The sequence below is a fragment of the Pteropus alecto genome, unplaced genomic scaffold, assembly GCF_000325575.1.
Source record: "Pteropus alecto unplaced genomic scaffold, ASM32557v1 scaffold45, whole genome shotgun sequence".
Classification (NCBI taxonomy): domain Eukaryota; kingdom Metazoa; phylum Chordata; class Mammalia; order Chiroptera; family Pteropodidae; genus Pteropus; species Pteropus alecto.
This window is the reverse complement of record NW_006442491.1, coordinates 22,560,630-22,575,995: the sequence shown is the minus strand read 5'-3', so window position 1 is coordinate 22,575,995 and position 15,366 is coordinate 22,560,630. Positions and strand designations below refer to the sequence as shown.

General features: G+C 40.0%; 1 protein-coding gene and 1 long non-coding RNA gene across 7 annotated transcripts; one reads left to right on the top strand and one right to left on the bottom strand.

Moving 5' to 3' along the window:
• Nucleotides 1-126: 126 nt before the first annotated feature.
• On the bottom strand, nt 127-2,223 carry LOC112471031. The gene is made up of 3 exons (XR_003043193.1): nt 2,083-2,223; nt 547-701; nt 127-436 (listed from the first exon to the last, which is right to left on the bottom strand). It is a non-coding gene; the product is annotated as an uncharacterized LOC112471031 (long non-coding RNA).
• A 137-nt stretch (nt 2,224-2,360) lies between these two features.
• On the top strand, nt 2,361-15,322 carry DSN1 (DSN1 homolog, MIS12 kinetochore complex component). 6 transcript variants are annotated; one of them, XM_025039762.1, is made up of 11 exons: nt 2,363-2,531; nt 4,287-4,335; nt 4,541-4,883; nt 6,895-6,968; nt 7,599-7,671; nt 9,347-9,434; nt 10,902-10,961; nt 11,355-11,429; nt 12,864-13,011; nt 13,927-14,014; nt 14,560-15,322. In XM_025039762.1, exons 3-11 carry the CDS (start codon nt 4,559-4,561, stop codon nt 14,661-14,663), a joined length of 1,035 nt encoding a protein of 344 aa, XP_024895530.1. In that variant the 5' UTR covers nt 2,363-2,531; nt 4,287-4,335; nt 4,541-4,558; the 3' UTR covers nt 14,664-15,322. The 6 variants fall into 6 exon arrangements, with proteins under 6 accessions (XP_015452748.1, XP_024895530.1, XP_006921849.1 ...); XM_006921787.3 differs by having other exon boundaries at nt 2,364-2,531; nt 4,557-4,883; XM_015597262.2 differs by lacking the exon at nt 4,541-4,883 and having other exon boundaries at nt 2,361-2,531.
• Nucleotides 15,323-15,366: the final 44 nt, after the last annotated feature.

Sequence of the window (15,366 nt, the reverse complement as noted above, 5' to 3'; positions counted from 1 at the left end):
TCTCAGAGTCTCCCACTGAATGTGATATGACCACTGAGAAACAAATGCAGAGTGCTCAAAAATGGAAATGAACCTTTTCTACAAAAGACTGTTTAAAGTTTATCATGAAATAAAGGACACTTTAGACATGGGTTAAATTATCTATTACGGTATAATTAATTTCAAAACATTATATCACAGATGTTGTGGGTTAGGAATCAGGAGTAGGATAGTTCTGACTCAGGGTTTCCTGAGGTTGCAGTAAGGTATCAGTCAGGCTGCAATCATGTGAAGGCTCGACTGGGGCTGGAAGATCCATTTGTTAGGTGGCTCATATGCCTGGCAAGTCAGTGTTTGCTGTTGGCAGGACGCCTCAGTTCTGTCGCACTTGGACCTCTCCATGGGGCTGCTTGAGTATCCTCATAACATGGCACTAGCTTCCTCCAGAGCAAGTGATCTATGGGAGAGCAGGGTAGAAGTCACAATGTCTTCTATGACTAAACATTGAAAATCACACACTGTCATTTCTGCAGTATCTTATTGGTTATACCGATCAATCCTACGCACTGTGGAAGAGGACTACTGTGGGCATGAACACCAGGAAGCAGGGATCCTTGGGGGGGCCATCCTGGAAGCCGGCTACCTCATAAAAATATAGATCTCTTTTTTTTAAGGACCAACAGCCAGGCGTGTGCTAGGCATTGAAGATACTATAGATGGGCCTGGAAGACAGAGAAGCAAATGTCAATGGCTGGGGAGGGGGGATGGGGGCGGGGGGAGCCCAGGGTGCTCAGGTGCTCAGGGAGCCAAGAGAAATCAGGAAAAGCTTCACAGAGGAAGGGGCATTTGAACTGGCACCTAAGGTTGAGATGTTGACCACACGAAGGGGATGGTGGTGTGCTGTAGGCAAGAGCCTAAGGTGAGATAGTTCCAGAGGAAACAGTATGTGTGATAGCCTAGTTGAAAGACAGCAGAGCAGAACTGGAAAACTGTAAGAAATTTGATGTCACTGGAGCGGGGAACAATGAAGAGGCTGGGTCAGATCACACAGTGCCTTGTGAGGGGACAAATGTGCATATTCTGTGGACAGTATGGAACCATCGAAGAATTGAAGGCAGGGGAAGGAGATAGAGGAAGTATTGGGGTTCCATGAGGCTATATTTTTGCTTGTGCTCTAGGGTGGCCCACCCTGGCTGAGAACACTGTTCTGTTCTTGAGACAATGACGAATGGGGGGTCAAAGGAGGGGGATGGACACAGAAGGAACTGGGTACCACTGAATCCCAGAAACTTATATTCAGGGAACCCAAAGCAAATCTGCTTTCAGATGGCTATTGAAGCCAGCAGGCTAGAACCACAGGGTGGAAATTTCAGGAAGGCAGATTTTGGCCTCTCAGAAAAATTTTCGAAGGACCGCAGCTGCTGTGGAAGAATAACCACAGTTATGTTCCAGCTGCCACTCCCTAACCTCTCTTTAAGATTTTGTGGACTGCTCATAATTTAACATTGAGAGGTTTCAGATATGAAAGAAAGAACTGTACATGCAAGGGGACATTTTCATGGCATCATACTAGGTGCTGAGGAAGCAGTCTGCTCTCTGGGGCCAACAAGGGATGGTGGAAAAGACACAGGTTGGGCTCTTGGGAATACAGAAGGGGCATCTGGTTTGCAGCCTGAGACCTCAGAAAAGGCTGAAATGAATCCTCAGGTGATGCTTAAAATTAGAGAATTTTGCCAGGAAAAAGCAGGGAAGGGATTCCCAGGTAGAGAGAATTGGCTATCCAAGGAGCAGAGGCAAGAAGCTGGCGGGGGGCGGGGGGGGCAGAGAAGCAACGCAAGCAGTTTGGGGAGAGGGCGGCCTGCAATGGGGCTGCAAAGGAGGGTTCTTGAACTTTGCCACGTGTTGAAAGGGCCACAAAAGAAAAAAAGTGCTAGAGCAGGAGTAGAGTTGTATAAAGCAAACTGAGCGCATAGCTCCAGTCCGCCCTGAGAGAGTCATGGTCCACATTTTTGGTGTTAAGAATAAGGGAAAAGGAAACATGGCCTAGCGACAGGAGCAGAGCTTCAGATGCTCGCTGATGCACTGTATTCCTTTGGCAAGTACCTCTCTGAGCCCGTTTCCCATCTTAAATGGGTTCTAGACTCATGGGACGTCAAACATCATGATGGTGTGGCATGGACTGCCCTGACACCGCATAGCTGAGGAGGTGGTAGCGTGGCTACTCCTAGGCGTGGAAGAATTTGGACCCGGAGGCCGGGCTGGTAAAAGAGCTGAAAACCAGTTTACGCATGCGCCTTTGAAGCAGGCAGGCGTTCTGGGTGCGCGTGCGCGTGCCCGGGAGGCCGCCGGCCGCGCATGCGCCCTTAGTTGGCGGGAGTTTCGGAAGCGGCGGTGGGGGCGCGGGGCGTGGTCTGTGGACGGAGCACCTGGTGGAGTAGAGAGTCGCAGTGGCGCAGGGGGTCCCGGGGTGACCCAGCGGTGGCCACGGAGAGTGACCGACGGCCTTGTAGTTCAAGAACGGAGGCTCCAGGCTGGACGGGCGTCGCTCTGAGGTCAGGAAGTCGCATACCTTTCCCCAGACTACGCCCCACTCACCCTCGCAACGGCCTTTTTGGCATCGGATCTCTGCCCACCCAGTCCCGTCGCCGCCGTGTGACAGCGGGCACTGCGGGTCCCCTGGGGCGCTGCGGCCTCCTCTGGGAAATCTGAAGGCGGGCGGCGCCTCTCTCACTCGTCCTTTTTGCAGAGCCAGCGGTCTAGACTCCTGAACAGTGGTTAAAGGGTTGGGGTGGGTCACAGGCCTGTGTTCGAATTTCTCCTTTGCCCTAGACTAGCAGTGTAACAAGCTTGAACCAGCCTTTTGCCCTCTGAACCTCAGTTCCCCTATCTGCAAGAAGAGGTGAATAATAGTACTTTGTACAGAAGCTGTGGAAAGGATTAATGGGATAAAATAATGATGCAGATAAAGCACTTACATATAACACAGGTCTTGACATATAATAAGCACCTAACAAGCAGCTTAACAAATGACGATTATTGCTGTTTTTATCTAGGCTTGAGTCTGTGATTACAGTCGTAACTGAGCATTTAGATCCTTGACCTACCTGGTTCTTGTTCTGTTATCTTTTCCATGTTGTCCCTCCACCTATATTCATTTCTTTTTAAGCCACGCCCCCTGCAGATTTCTGCTGGAATTTAGGGGTAAGCATGGTAGGTGTAGAGATGCCTCAGTCAGGTCCCTGCCTTCTTTCTGGGGAGACAAACATAAACAGACTTTACAGCCAGTGGTAGAGAGACCAAGGGGTGGAGCAACCGGCTCTGCTAAAGAGAAGTGGTGTGAAACCTACACATCTGGGCTAGGTTGGGAAGGATGAACACGTTTTACAGGCCATGTTCAAAGATTCAAAAGTGGTGCAGGAAACAGGAGTGGCAGGAGAGAGCAAGAATGGCTAGATTGGAACTAGCTTATGAAAAGTGTTGAATACACTGCAAAAATCTTTACTGCTGTCCAAAGAATGAGTAGGAGAAGAACAGTGCTGGATGTAGGAAAACTAGTGGAGAGGCTGTTAGATTATTTGGGGAAAGGGGAGGGAGGTGGTGGAAATTATGAAATGAACTAAACTAAGAACTGGAAATGGAGAAAAGATTTAGAGACAGACTCATAGATACAGATAACAGAATGGTGGATACCAGATGAGGGGACTAGGGAAGAACAAAGAGTGTAATGAGATTCAAGTATATGGTTACAGAAGGAGACTAGGCTTCGGATGGCAAGCACGCAATGGAGTATACAGATGTATTATAAAGTTGTACACCTGAAATTTATATAATATTCACCAATGTTATTTCAATAAATTTAAAGAAAGATTTAGAGAGACTGTTGGGGGTAGAATGGACAGGATTTTGGATCTGGAGAGTTAATAATAAAAAGTAAAGGTTGATGTGATTTTTCTAGTTTGGAAGATGATGTAGATCTTAATGCCATTAGCTGAATTAGGGAATTAGAGACAAATTCAACTCAAAATAATTGAGAAATAAGATAAGATATGTGTTAAGGAAGAGATGAGCATTCCTAGTGGTAAGTTCTCTAGAAATTCAGAGCAGGAGGTAATGAGCCCTGCTGATAGTCTGTGGAGGTGGTGGGTGAGGTGGCATTGTGCTGGGCCTTGTCAGGGAGCTAAATTTCATGGGGCAGAGATGGGCACTTTAGAGAGGCTGAAAAGCACAAGGCCTATTCTAAGGTAGTAAAGCCCTAGTGAGACGGGCTTAAATGTGGAGAACAGATCACCTCAGTTTTCTGTTTTCAGGGTTTACCACCCAGGATGACTTCAGTGACTAGATCAGACTCTGTAGAAGGTGAGTATTGTAGTGAAATTCAGTACCTCTTGCCTTGGGTGCAGGTTTCTCAGCTATACCTAAATGCTTTCGTGGCTTCTGGTGGACTTGGAATCACATATTCACATATTTGCTTTCTCAGTATTTCCATGATCTGGGGCACACATCTTTTTCTCCATCTTTTTGCCCAGATACTTAGTTGTGATGGGTTTGATTTTGTATTTTGACCTTTTTATAACAAGCGATGGAGGAGGAACAAGTGACGTCTAAGACTCATGACCATCAACTGGAATCAGATCCCAGCCCTGTGGAAGTGTGTAATAAATCATCTGCCTCTCTGGAGATGACTCAAAGTGTTTCAAAGGAAAGAATTCATCTTGACTCTAGCCTTAAAAAAGAGGGCAGTTGTGATCTCAGCCACCAGGAAGGACTTCAGTCCACATCCCTTCATTTGTCCCCCCAAGAACAGTCTGCCCATCATCAAGACAGGAGGCAATCCTGGCGGCGAGCAAGTATGAAAGAAATGAACCGGCGAAAATCACTGCCTCCCTTTCATCAGGGCATCACAGGTGGGGTGCTGCATATATAAGACAGTGGAGTTGCAGCTCAGATAAGAGACAGTGAGGTATGACAGAAAGAGCATAGTAGGATAGACTTGACTTTGCTACTAACTAGCTATGTGACTGAGTAAATCACATCACCTCTCTGAGCCTCAGTTTCCTCATCTGTAAGAGGGATATTTTAAGTATTATGTCTAATGCCTAGCAAGCATTCACTATTATTGCTGTTTATATCATTATTAGCTGCCCATTGTAACCTGTACCATGAACAGAAATTCCGATTTGCAACTGTTCAATGCTCACCTCTGTTGGGATGAGAGGCATTAAAGATTTCTTCCTATGGCTTTCTGCCTCATATCCTAAAGTGAAACAGAAGGTAGATGGGTTTGCTACCTGATTTTAAGCTTTATCACTGAAAATATCTCAGGGAAGATGCACATAAATATACATAGAGTGAAAACCAAGTGTTTAGATACGTATTTGAATGTGATTTTGTGTGAGTTTATAATAATAATTTAATAATAATAAATCAATAAGCATTAAAGTACAAGATTTAATGTGGAAAGTCTAACATGTTTCAGGGAAAACTTACTAGCTATGTGATCTTAAGCAAGTTCCTTAATCCTCTTTGGTCATCGTCAGTAAATGGAATGAAATCATACCTATTTTATGGGATCGTGTGAGGATTAAATGCATTGATATGTAACACAGTACTTGTCACATAGTAAATAGCTCAGATGTTAAGCTATTATGATTATTTTAAAGATGTTACCTCACTTCCAGATAGCCTGATATCTAACAAGAAATCTGGATAAAAACAGCCATTTAGCATATCAGAAAATTGCTGCCACATTTATGCTCATGTATTTTTTTCCATAGGTGTGCCAAGAAAACAGTAGCAGTTCCTTAAGATTACTCCTACCTTTATCACTATTCCAGAGCATGTGCACCTAAAATTCTGTATAACAGAAAATCACTGAAGTAATAAGATTGGTCACCTCCAGTTATTCCTGGCCACTTGCCAGATTTCTTTGGCTATAAGCAGAAGGTATCCTGTGTTTCCTGATTAATAGTAATGAGAAGTAATCAAAAGAGGAGACAAAAGAACTTTAAAAACACAACCAGCTGAAGTTAGAGGACCAAAAGATATGTATCTCTCAAATTCTCAAAGCAAACTTACTTTGCTGAATAATAAGTGATGTTTTTAAATAGACATAATTGAAAAAAACAGTATATACATCCTGAGGATTCAGTGGCATAATTATATGAAATGCCCATCCAATTTAGGCTGACTCACCTTGTGACCTTGGGCAAGTTACCTATTACCTAATCTTTGTGCCTCTGTGTTATCATCTGTAACTTGGCATTGATAAGATACTTGTCTCGAGTTTTAATGAGGTGTGTATAGCATTTAATAAAAAGCCTTTTACATAGTAAGTGTTCAACAAATTACTATTAACATTATTATTAGGTCATTATAAAAAGGCAGCAAGGTATTACTGGGAAAAACAGGTTTCGGTAACATTCTTGGGACTGAAATCTCACTTCATCAATCTCTGGCCTCAAACAAGTCATCTCCCCTCTGAGCTTCAGTTTCCCCATTTGTAAAATGGAGGTCATAGTTTATCAGAGGACTCTTAAGACAGTGTTTTTAGAGCACACTGCAGGGCCTGTCATAAAAATGCTCAAATGTTCCCATCTCTGTTCTTTGGTGAATATAAAACACTAAAAATGTAATATTATTAATCTCCCTTGTTTAACAAGACAAGAGTTTAATGTAATACATAAGAAGGTCTTGTAACTTTTTAAAGTTAGGGTGCACTAATAGGTAAATTTCATTCCTTGGCGATCCTGAAAAAAAATCAGATGTGATTATATATGAATTCTCTCTTTAATTAGAGAAGGTTGCTTGGGCATTCATGCCTTAAGTTGGACTGCATCAGGAGAGGAAATTTTTCAATTTTTTTTTACTTTATTAACTGTAAGTATCCAGCTCCTTAAATGCGATATTTTATGTTAGAACTCAGCAGATCCATCAGTGTCAGCTTAGCAGAAAGCAAACGGCTTGGTTCTCTCCTGCTTTCCAGTTTCCAGGTGAGATTCTCGGGATTGGGAAATGCTTTCTTTTCCTTTTTTTTTTTTTTTAAATTGTTACTATATAGTCCCAAAGAGAAATCAGTCCTGTGTGATGCATCTGTTAAGATTAAGAGATGTCTTTCTCTAGTTGAGATTAATTTAAAAGCCAGATTTAATCCTAGCAGCTGATTTCCCCCTGGACTATGCTCTCTATCAGTCCTTTTGGTGCTGCTGCTAACTGAGTAGCTGAGAGATTTCCCCAATCTCATATCTTTTGCCCATTGGCAGCAAATGACAGGAAATGATGGAAATTTAAAGTGAGCGGAGGTCAAAATCTAAGTTAAAGCAGACCTTTGAGATCTGACTACACACTGAGTCGGTATTTGGCTAACTGGTAATTACATCAGTTTAGATAAGCAAGTTATTTGTGTGAATTAAGTGACTATTTTTTTCTTAAACTAAAAATAAAAATAGTCTTACTAACAGAGTTTTTCCTAAACTATTTGTTTATATGAAAAAGATCTTAGGTATAAAAATTAAATCATGTTTACTTTCATATTTATTAACCATCATAACAGTTCATGAACGTCATTGGGACTGGCCTAGAAAATCTTGGTTGTCGTACTAAAAATGCTTTTCTTTATTTAGTTCTCTGTTCAGAAACTTGAACCTTTCTTAAGGGGCACTGAGGGCTTCAGTCTTGAAAGCTTCCGAGCCAAAGGTAAGTTCCTAAGAATGGACGAGTGAGCTTTGACCTTGAGCTGTACCTTCTGTTAAAGTCAGTTGAAGCCCCATTTTTAGGATCCCCATTTAAAGGAGCTGGTACTTCACAAAACCAGCCCCCGCTCCTTTCTGTTTTAATTGCATTTAAAAAAATAAGAACATATGCTAAGGAAGTTTAGAAAGTATAAAAGTGAAAAGTAAGCCTGCTTCCCACCCTAAACTCTAGTCTCACATCCTCTCCACAGAGGCAGCCATTACCACCAGCTTCCTGTGTATCAGTGCAGAGATACTGCCTTTGCAAACATTTATACATTAAAATCAAATAATACTCTCTGTACTGTTCTTTACCTTGTCTTGTTTTTTTTAACCTAAAAATTTGTCTTGTATATTACTCCGTATCACACATATAGAGCTGTCTTGACATTTTAGTAGTCACATGATATTCCATTTTATAAATGTACTATATTTGATTTAACCAGTTTCTTATGGATGGACTTTTAGGGTTTTCACTCTTTTGCTATTACAATGAATAGGGTAATGAATACCTTTTTTACACAAGCCTTTTGGCACATGTGCAAGTAAAAATAAGATAAATTGCTAGAATTGAAATTAATAGGTCAAATGAAATGGTAAGAATTACCAGATGGCCTTCCAGAAAGGTTGTATCATTTCATTCTTTCACCAGCATTATATGCAAGTACCTGTTTTGTCACACTCACTAACACGGTTTTTTTAAACAGTTCAGATTTTTTACTATTTCGTAGGCGAGGAAAGGTATTTTGTAGTTTTAATCTGTTTCTTTTGAAGAGGATAGCATTTTTTTCTTATTTTCTAGAACCATATGTGCTTCATTTTCTGTTTGTATCCTTTGTTCGTTTTTTAAAATTGGCATGTTTGGTCTCTTATATTGATTTGTAGGAACTCTCTATATTAAGGAAATTAGCTCTTCATCTCTGATATGTTATAAATATTTTTTTCCTAGGAATCAATTTTCAGCTTTCTGGGAAGTAACTCTTCTTACAGTGTAACTATACAATTATTCAGGATCAGAATACTAGATTTTACCCACTTAAAAGACCTAGAAAATACATGAACTCAGACTTATCAGTTAAAATTGTTTATCTCAGAATTGGACCATCACCATAATTAGAGTAGATATGTCAGGGTTATCTTGATAGCTATTTAATGTATCCTTTCCCCTATGCATTCTTCACCTGAATGTAATTATGGACTCTTCCAGGCATAAGCAGAAAACCGTTTTCACCATATGCCCGTAATTCTTTATTTGCCTTTAACATTTTTTATTACATTCTTGCCTGACTTGTTGCCTGACTTCTGTAACATATTTCCTTTCAGTGCCAGCAGTTCACATCTCTTGAAAAGAATTGTCAGTGCTGATATACCTTTTTAACTGCTTTTTCACCAGCGAAGTATAAAAAACACTATCAATAAATGTCATAAAGAAGAGTTGTCTTCCATTTTATCTATACCTACCTAAAGAAAAAAGATAAAATCTTTCTTCATATTTATACCACTTTTTTGAATGAGTGAGAGGGCCAGAGTGTAACGTGGGACCCTAGAGCTGAGACCCCTTAAAGTTTATTACATCTTTGTCAACAGCTTGCTGTGAAAATTTATATTCTCTTTATAACAGGTAAATTTATTTTCTCTAGCATCTTCTCTTTCTGAAGAATTAAAACATTTTGCAGACAGCCTGGAAAGTAATGGCACTCTACAGAAATGTTTTGAAGATTCAAAAGAGTAAGTTCAGTTCCCCTTCTGTCTTAAATTATAATTGAATTAAGACTTTTTATTATAGTTAGTCAGTTGTTCATTTACTCAACAAACATTTATCCGGCATCTTCTACATACCAGGCTCTTCTAGATACTGGAGATATAGTGATAACTAAGTCAAACAAGGTCTCTTTTCTTATACATTTTTAATTGGAAAGACAAATATGTAGAAAATAATAATTTAAGATAGTGATAATCTAAGATCAATAATGATAGTAACTTAAGGGGGTGGCTTAGGTAGGGTTCAGAGAAGACCTCTACTGAATTGACTTTTGGACTGAGACCTAAAAGACCTGAATGGTGAGAAAGAACCAGCCATGGGAAGATAAATAGGAAAAGCATTCTTCAGATCTTTGCTAGCCATGCAAATTAGAGATAAACTTGTGTTTTTTAGCTATTGGAAAGTAAGAATATTAGGAGAAATTTAGAAATCCCAGCCTTAAACTTGCAGTTCCTCTACAGGGATGGAGCCCAGCCCTCTACCCCTGCCCTGCAACAAATCTTGTCACTAGAGCTTACATCATAAACTTTTTAGTTTTGACTTTGTAAAGGTCTACTTTTCCAAAAATCCTTAAACTTAACATTGGTGTTCAAGAAATGAAAAATATTTGGCTCAACATAGCATCTGTTTTAATGCAGTATGTTTAAGCTACTGCTTGCTGGCTGCTGCATCTCAGCCCACAGTGATAAAAGACTGTGTGTCACAGGCCTTGGTAGAAAAACATGAAAGATGGCACAACTAATTCATCGTTGTCAGGTAGAGTACCAAGTATATCTGCAAAATTTTGGCATTTTCAGTGCCTGCCTTTCCATTAGGATTAATTATCTAGCTGAGCTGAGCCATTGATGTAAGTAAAACATAATCCCTGTCCTGTGATAGCTTCAGTTTAAGTGAAAAGACAAGATAGTCGTATGAAAAAGTATTGTTGGGCCTTAAAAGATGTTAAGGTTTTGATTAGTGGGAGGGGAAGGGACTAAAAATTCATGTGAACAAAAGTTTAGAGATCGAAGACCCCAGATATTCAGAGTCAGGATGAGTGGGATTATATGGCAAAGAATAGATAAAAGGTAACAGGAGGAATCAAACTTAATGAACTGAATGGAGCAAGAATACAGAGAGCCTTAAGTGCCAGGTTAAGGATTTTTTACTTTTCTTATAAATGCAGTAAACACAGTATTTAAGCAAGGAAAAAAATTAAAGGAATATTTTAAGAAAGGTTAATCTGGCCATTTGTGAATTGGAATTGATGAAAGAAATAGAAGATGAGACCTAGTGCAAAAGTGAGATAGAGTCCAAGAATAAATATTTGTTTAATTTCTTAAAGATAAATTCTGAACATGTTTTATTGCCATTAAAATTATATAAGGTGTCATATTAAAAGCAAGTGCTCTTGAAAGATTTGTGTTAATCTCAAAGTCCTATCTGTATTCTAGAAAAGCTTCAGATCTGTCTCTGGAAACATCAGTGGCTGAGATGAAGGAATACATAACAAAGTAAGTGAAAATCAGTGAACCTTTGTTGGAAAATCTAAATTCTTCTGGGGACAATAACTAAACCTGAGAAAATGAAGAATAAACATCTTTTTCTGAGTGTCAGTACTAGTATATCAATACTAGAAGTTAGAAAGCTACATATTGGTATCTTTTGGGCTGTACTGATGGCCAATTTCATATTATGGAGTCTGGGGAATAAAGATATTAATTTGATTTTAAGAACTCAAGTTTGATTTGTCTAAATTAATTTCCTCTGAGTCGGTCTCGATTTCTTATCCTTTAATAATCTTATTTATGTCTTAGAAACAGAGTAGGCACCTAATGTACTTCTTGTTGCCCTGGGTGATTCAGATAATCAAAAATTAACTGAAATTTTTTTTCCTGATTCTATAGGTTTTCTTTAGAACGTCAGACTTGGGATCAGCTCTTGCTACACTACCAGAAGGAGGCTGATGAGATCATATCCAGGTTAGATCTACGACTGGACATCAGAAGCTATCTTTTTACTTTGTGTGGAGTTTGATTTGAATTGATAGCTGTTAGCATAGTTCGAATGATGAATCCTTTCTCATAAGCCAAGCAACTCATCAAAGCTCTATAAAATGTCTATTATCACTCTCTGACCATAATGGAGAGTCAGGAGAAGGAGGGGAGGGTTGGTGACACTATTTTCAGTCGTAGAACAGAATTGCTTCTGTTCTGTGTCTTTCGCTGCTGTTCCCCATCCTGGGGGAAACAGGCACATCTCTACCCTGTACCTGGCAACATGGGGCTGGGTCAAAAATAATAGTCAGGGGACTTGAGTGAATATCTGGCCTTTGAGAGCTGTCAAGTGTAGGAGAGAACCTTGGTCAGGTTCTCCCAGCTGTCAAGTGTGGGAGAGAACCTTGGTCAGAGAGCCTTCATGGAGATGCAAAGACTCGAAGGTGATGGAAGAGGCTGTACAGGAGAAAGGATTTTGTCTGGGTCTTTAACATTAAGAAAGTGAGAAAGTGCTAGATATTGATTTAGTTGACCATCTAAGCCAGTGACTTTAAGCTTTTTCTCCAAATAGAATCTTAGCTAGAAACCCAACTATAAAATTTTAGCCAAAACCCTATTTGCAAAAGTAGCCTCTTTGTAGAGAGGTGCTTTGAGAAATATGGTTTGAAAAAATTCCCCAATCCAAGCATGGTTATCTTTAGTCACCCCTTACATGTTCTGTTCATGAAGATAGGTAATGTATAAGATGGCAGTTTCAGAATAAAAACTTTCGATGTGGCATAGCTTATTGGTTAAGAGGAACACTTCTGGAAGCAGGCTGTTTCTGTTCAAATCCTAATTATTGCTTCATTTTGTGACCTTGGGCAAGCCACTTAATGTCTAAGCCTGAAGCTCCTCGTTTGCAGATGGAGATAATGTTAGTACCTACCTGAGTGGGTTATTGTGAGTGTTAAATGAAGTTAAATGGAAAGTATCTGGCATTCACTAAATTGTAGTAGTTGTTAATAGAGAGTTATCATCGATTTTCATGAACTCCTTATCATACTGTTTTTTTTAGGTAGTTGAAGTGGCCCAGCTTTCTTCTGGTGAAAGATCATAGACATTGACTTCAGAATAGCAAGATTTGGCTTTACTCCACCCCACCTATAGTCCTTTTTGTAAATGGACCTTACTGTTAGGCAGAGTCAACTGACATGTAGCTTCTAGCATTTCCTGGAGTTCAGTGGTATAAAAACATTAATAATGGATAATTGTTCCAGAACCCCTTGTTAATAAGGAGTCAGGTGGAAAAGTATTGGGACAGGTTAATAAAGTCTTATTGGAGGTTTTTTCCCTAGGTCATCTTTTCATGTCTTCCCCAGAAAATAATTTTAACATTCCTTGAAAGCTCTTTTTTTGTTTGTTTTATTTTGTTTTTAGAGGAGCAACTGCAGCCGAAATTACTGAAGTCGAAGTGGAACCTACAACATGTTTTGGGTCTTCTCAGATTGAAGTCCTTAACACAAAGCCTGACTACCAGGAGATATTACAGAACCAGAGCAAAATCTTTGATTGTATGGAGTTGGTGGTGAGTTGGCTCATGTTTATATTTGGTTGAGTTATCCAACTTTGCTACTTTGTCATCCTTGGAAATGAAAAGACCTGGAGAATATGTGTAATAAGATGAGATAAGTATATTTAACTCTACCTTGGCAAAACATGGAGAGACGATAAAAAATAAATAAATATATGGCGATAAGTGCTAATAAAGCAGAGTAAGGGAGAGAGAGTACAGGGAGGGCAGTAGATTGCTATATAGAACAGGTGTGGAAGGTCCCTCTAAGGTGCCATTTTAACAGACTAAAAAGAAATGAAGTGAGCCAGGAGGACATTTTGAAGAGTAATATTGTATCATTCCAAGTATTAACAGGAAGCAGTCAAGAAAGGGTAATTCAAGGAGAGTTTATTTATAAGGGGGCTATGTATAAAGTGCGGGTATTGGGAAACCACAAGGGTTAGTGAAGTAACCTAGGGCTTAGAGGCAGCTAAGCTCTTACTGCCTGAAGGGAGGAGGGGAGGAACAGTTATTGTGGCAGAAAGTCACACTGGGGAGAAAGTCACACAGTAGGCTGCTCTGAGAGAGCCATGACCTTCTGTTGAGAGACAACTAACTCAAGATCATCCTTCCCGGAGCAGGCCTGAGTAGAAATACCCTGAGCTCATTCAGCTTCCTCCCACTAGGGCTCCTTCTTGACCAGACCCACCCAGAAGCCACAGGACATAGGATCTTATTAGACATTATCCAGGTCAGCCAGCTGGCGCATAGAGTGGTGTGGGAAAGGGGTGTGGATCCGGAGGATCAGAAAGAATACGCCTGGCATGAGCACTCCAGGCTGAAAGAACAGCAAAAGCAAAGCTCCTGGGCAGGAGCTTGCCTGGTACGTTTGAGGGACATTAAAGAAGCCATGGACCCTTAAAGCTTGCAACTGTCTTTCATCTGCAGATGGACGAACTGCAAGGATCAGTCAAGCAGCTGCATACCTTTATGGACGAAGGTACCCAATGCCTCCAGAAGGTGTCAGTACAGCTTGGTAAGTGTGTCTCTTGAAGGGACCAGAGTGATAACCCTCTGATACAAACTGCCCTTGAAAGCATATGGTCTCAGAGATAAGGTCTACATCAAATGATTTTTTTCCCCCTCACAATGACTATTATGTTGTAGATATTCAAAGTTAATGGGAAATTTTAGATGTAAATTCCACAGAAGCATAGTAGACTAAGAATAAAATCCCCACAAACCATCTCATTTTAGTAAATCCAAGACTTAATACCCATTGCATTTTCCCCCTTTTCATTCTTCAAGAATCCACTAAGTGACATTGATAGTATTTCTCCATAGCTTTTTCTGACCTACTCCAGCCCTAAATTATTGCTATATATACCTTTTCTTATTCATCACATATATTATGGTTGTAGTTACTGCTGGCTTTCCTATCAGATTGTCATCTCCTTGAGGACAGAGACTCTTATTTGTCATTATAATGCCTATAGTGTCTGGCACAGTGTCCATATACATTTTCAATAAATGTTATTTGCATTTAATTGAAATTTACTTTTTGGCTCTTTTCCTCTGCAGGGAAGAGAAGCATGCAACAATTAGATCCCTCACCAGCTCGAAAACTGCTCAAGCTCCAGCTACAAAAGCTGCCTACTGCACATTGCTCTAAATCTTTTCAGTGACCTTATACAGCTTTTCTGCCACAAGGTGCTCTAGAGGAGAAAAATGGGAAGGGTGTTGCAGTGCATGGCGACTGTGTGGCAAATGAGCCGTTGATATCTGCCCGGTTGCCTTTAAGGATAACTGGCTGACTATAGAGCACTTCGATTTTTTTCTAAAAGTTTCAACATTTATGTATCCAAAAGAATGTTGTATAGATACTTTTTCCAAGAATGTGCAAATACTTTAAATTTTTGGAATGACCTTAAGAACTAGTAGCCAATTCTTTTAAATATTCTTTGTCATCAGAAATCTTCATCTTGTGTAGATGTTTTTCAAGTCATTCCAGAGTTATTCAGGGTCAAATCCAGTGAAACATTTTGGGGGGTCAAGTTGGGTTCTGGTTGTAAAGGAATGAGACTAATTTTCTAGTGTGGCCCTGAGGTGACTTTAGGTAGAGAAATTGTGGGCATTGTTTAACATCATGTGGATACTTATATCACTTCACAAATCGAAGGAAATACCACTTATTCTCTATGTCCTAATGCCTATAGTGTGCTTCAGCTTTTAATATTGAGTCAGCATCTTAAATTCTGGATTCAAGAAGGGGGCTAAGTATTCCTTTTCATTGTTCTCTATATTTGGTAATAATTGCATTATAAAATTGTACATAATTAAAAGATTTTCCTTGTCTTTGTGTATATTTTGAGTGTGTAAAAAAAAATT

Bases quoted from the DNA above. Each gene is read 5' to 3' on its own strand.
- DSN1 (XM_006921787.3), top strand. From the start codon at position 4,302: ATGACTTCAGTGACTAGATCAGACTCTGTAGAAG. The intron at 13,012-13,926 runs GTGAGTTGGCTC...TTTCATCTGCAG, and splicing joins TTGATTGTATGGAGTTGGTG to ATGGACGAACTGCAAGGATC. The intron at 14,015-14,559 runs GTAAGTGTGTCT...TTTCCTCTGCAG, and splicing joins GAAGGTGTCAGTACAGCTTG to GGAAGAGAAGCATGCAACAA.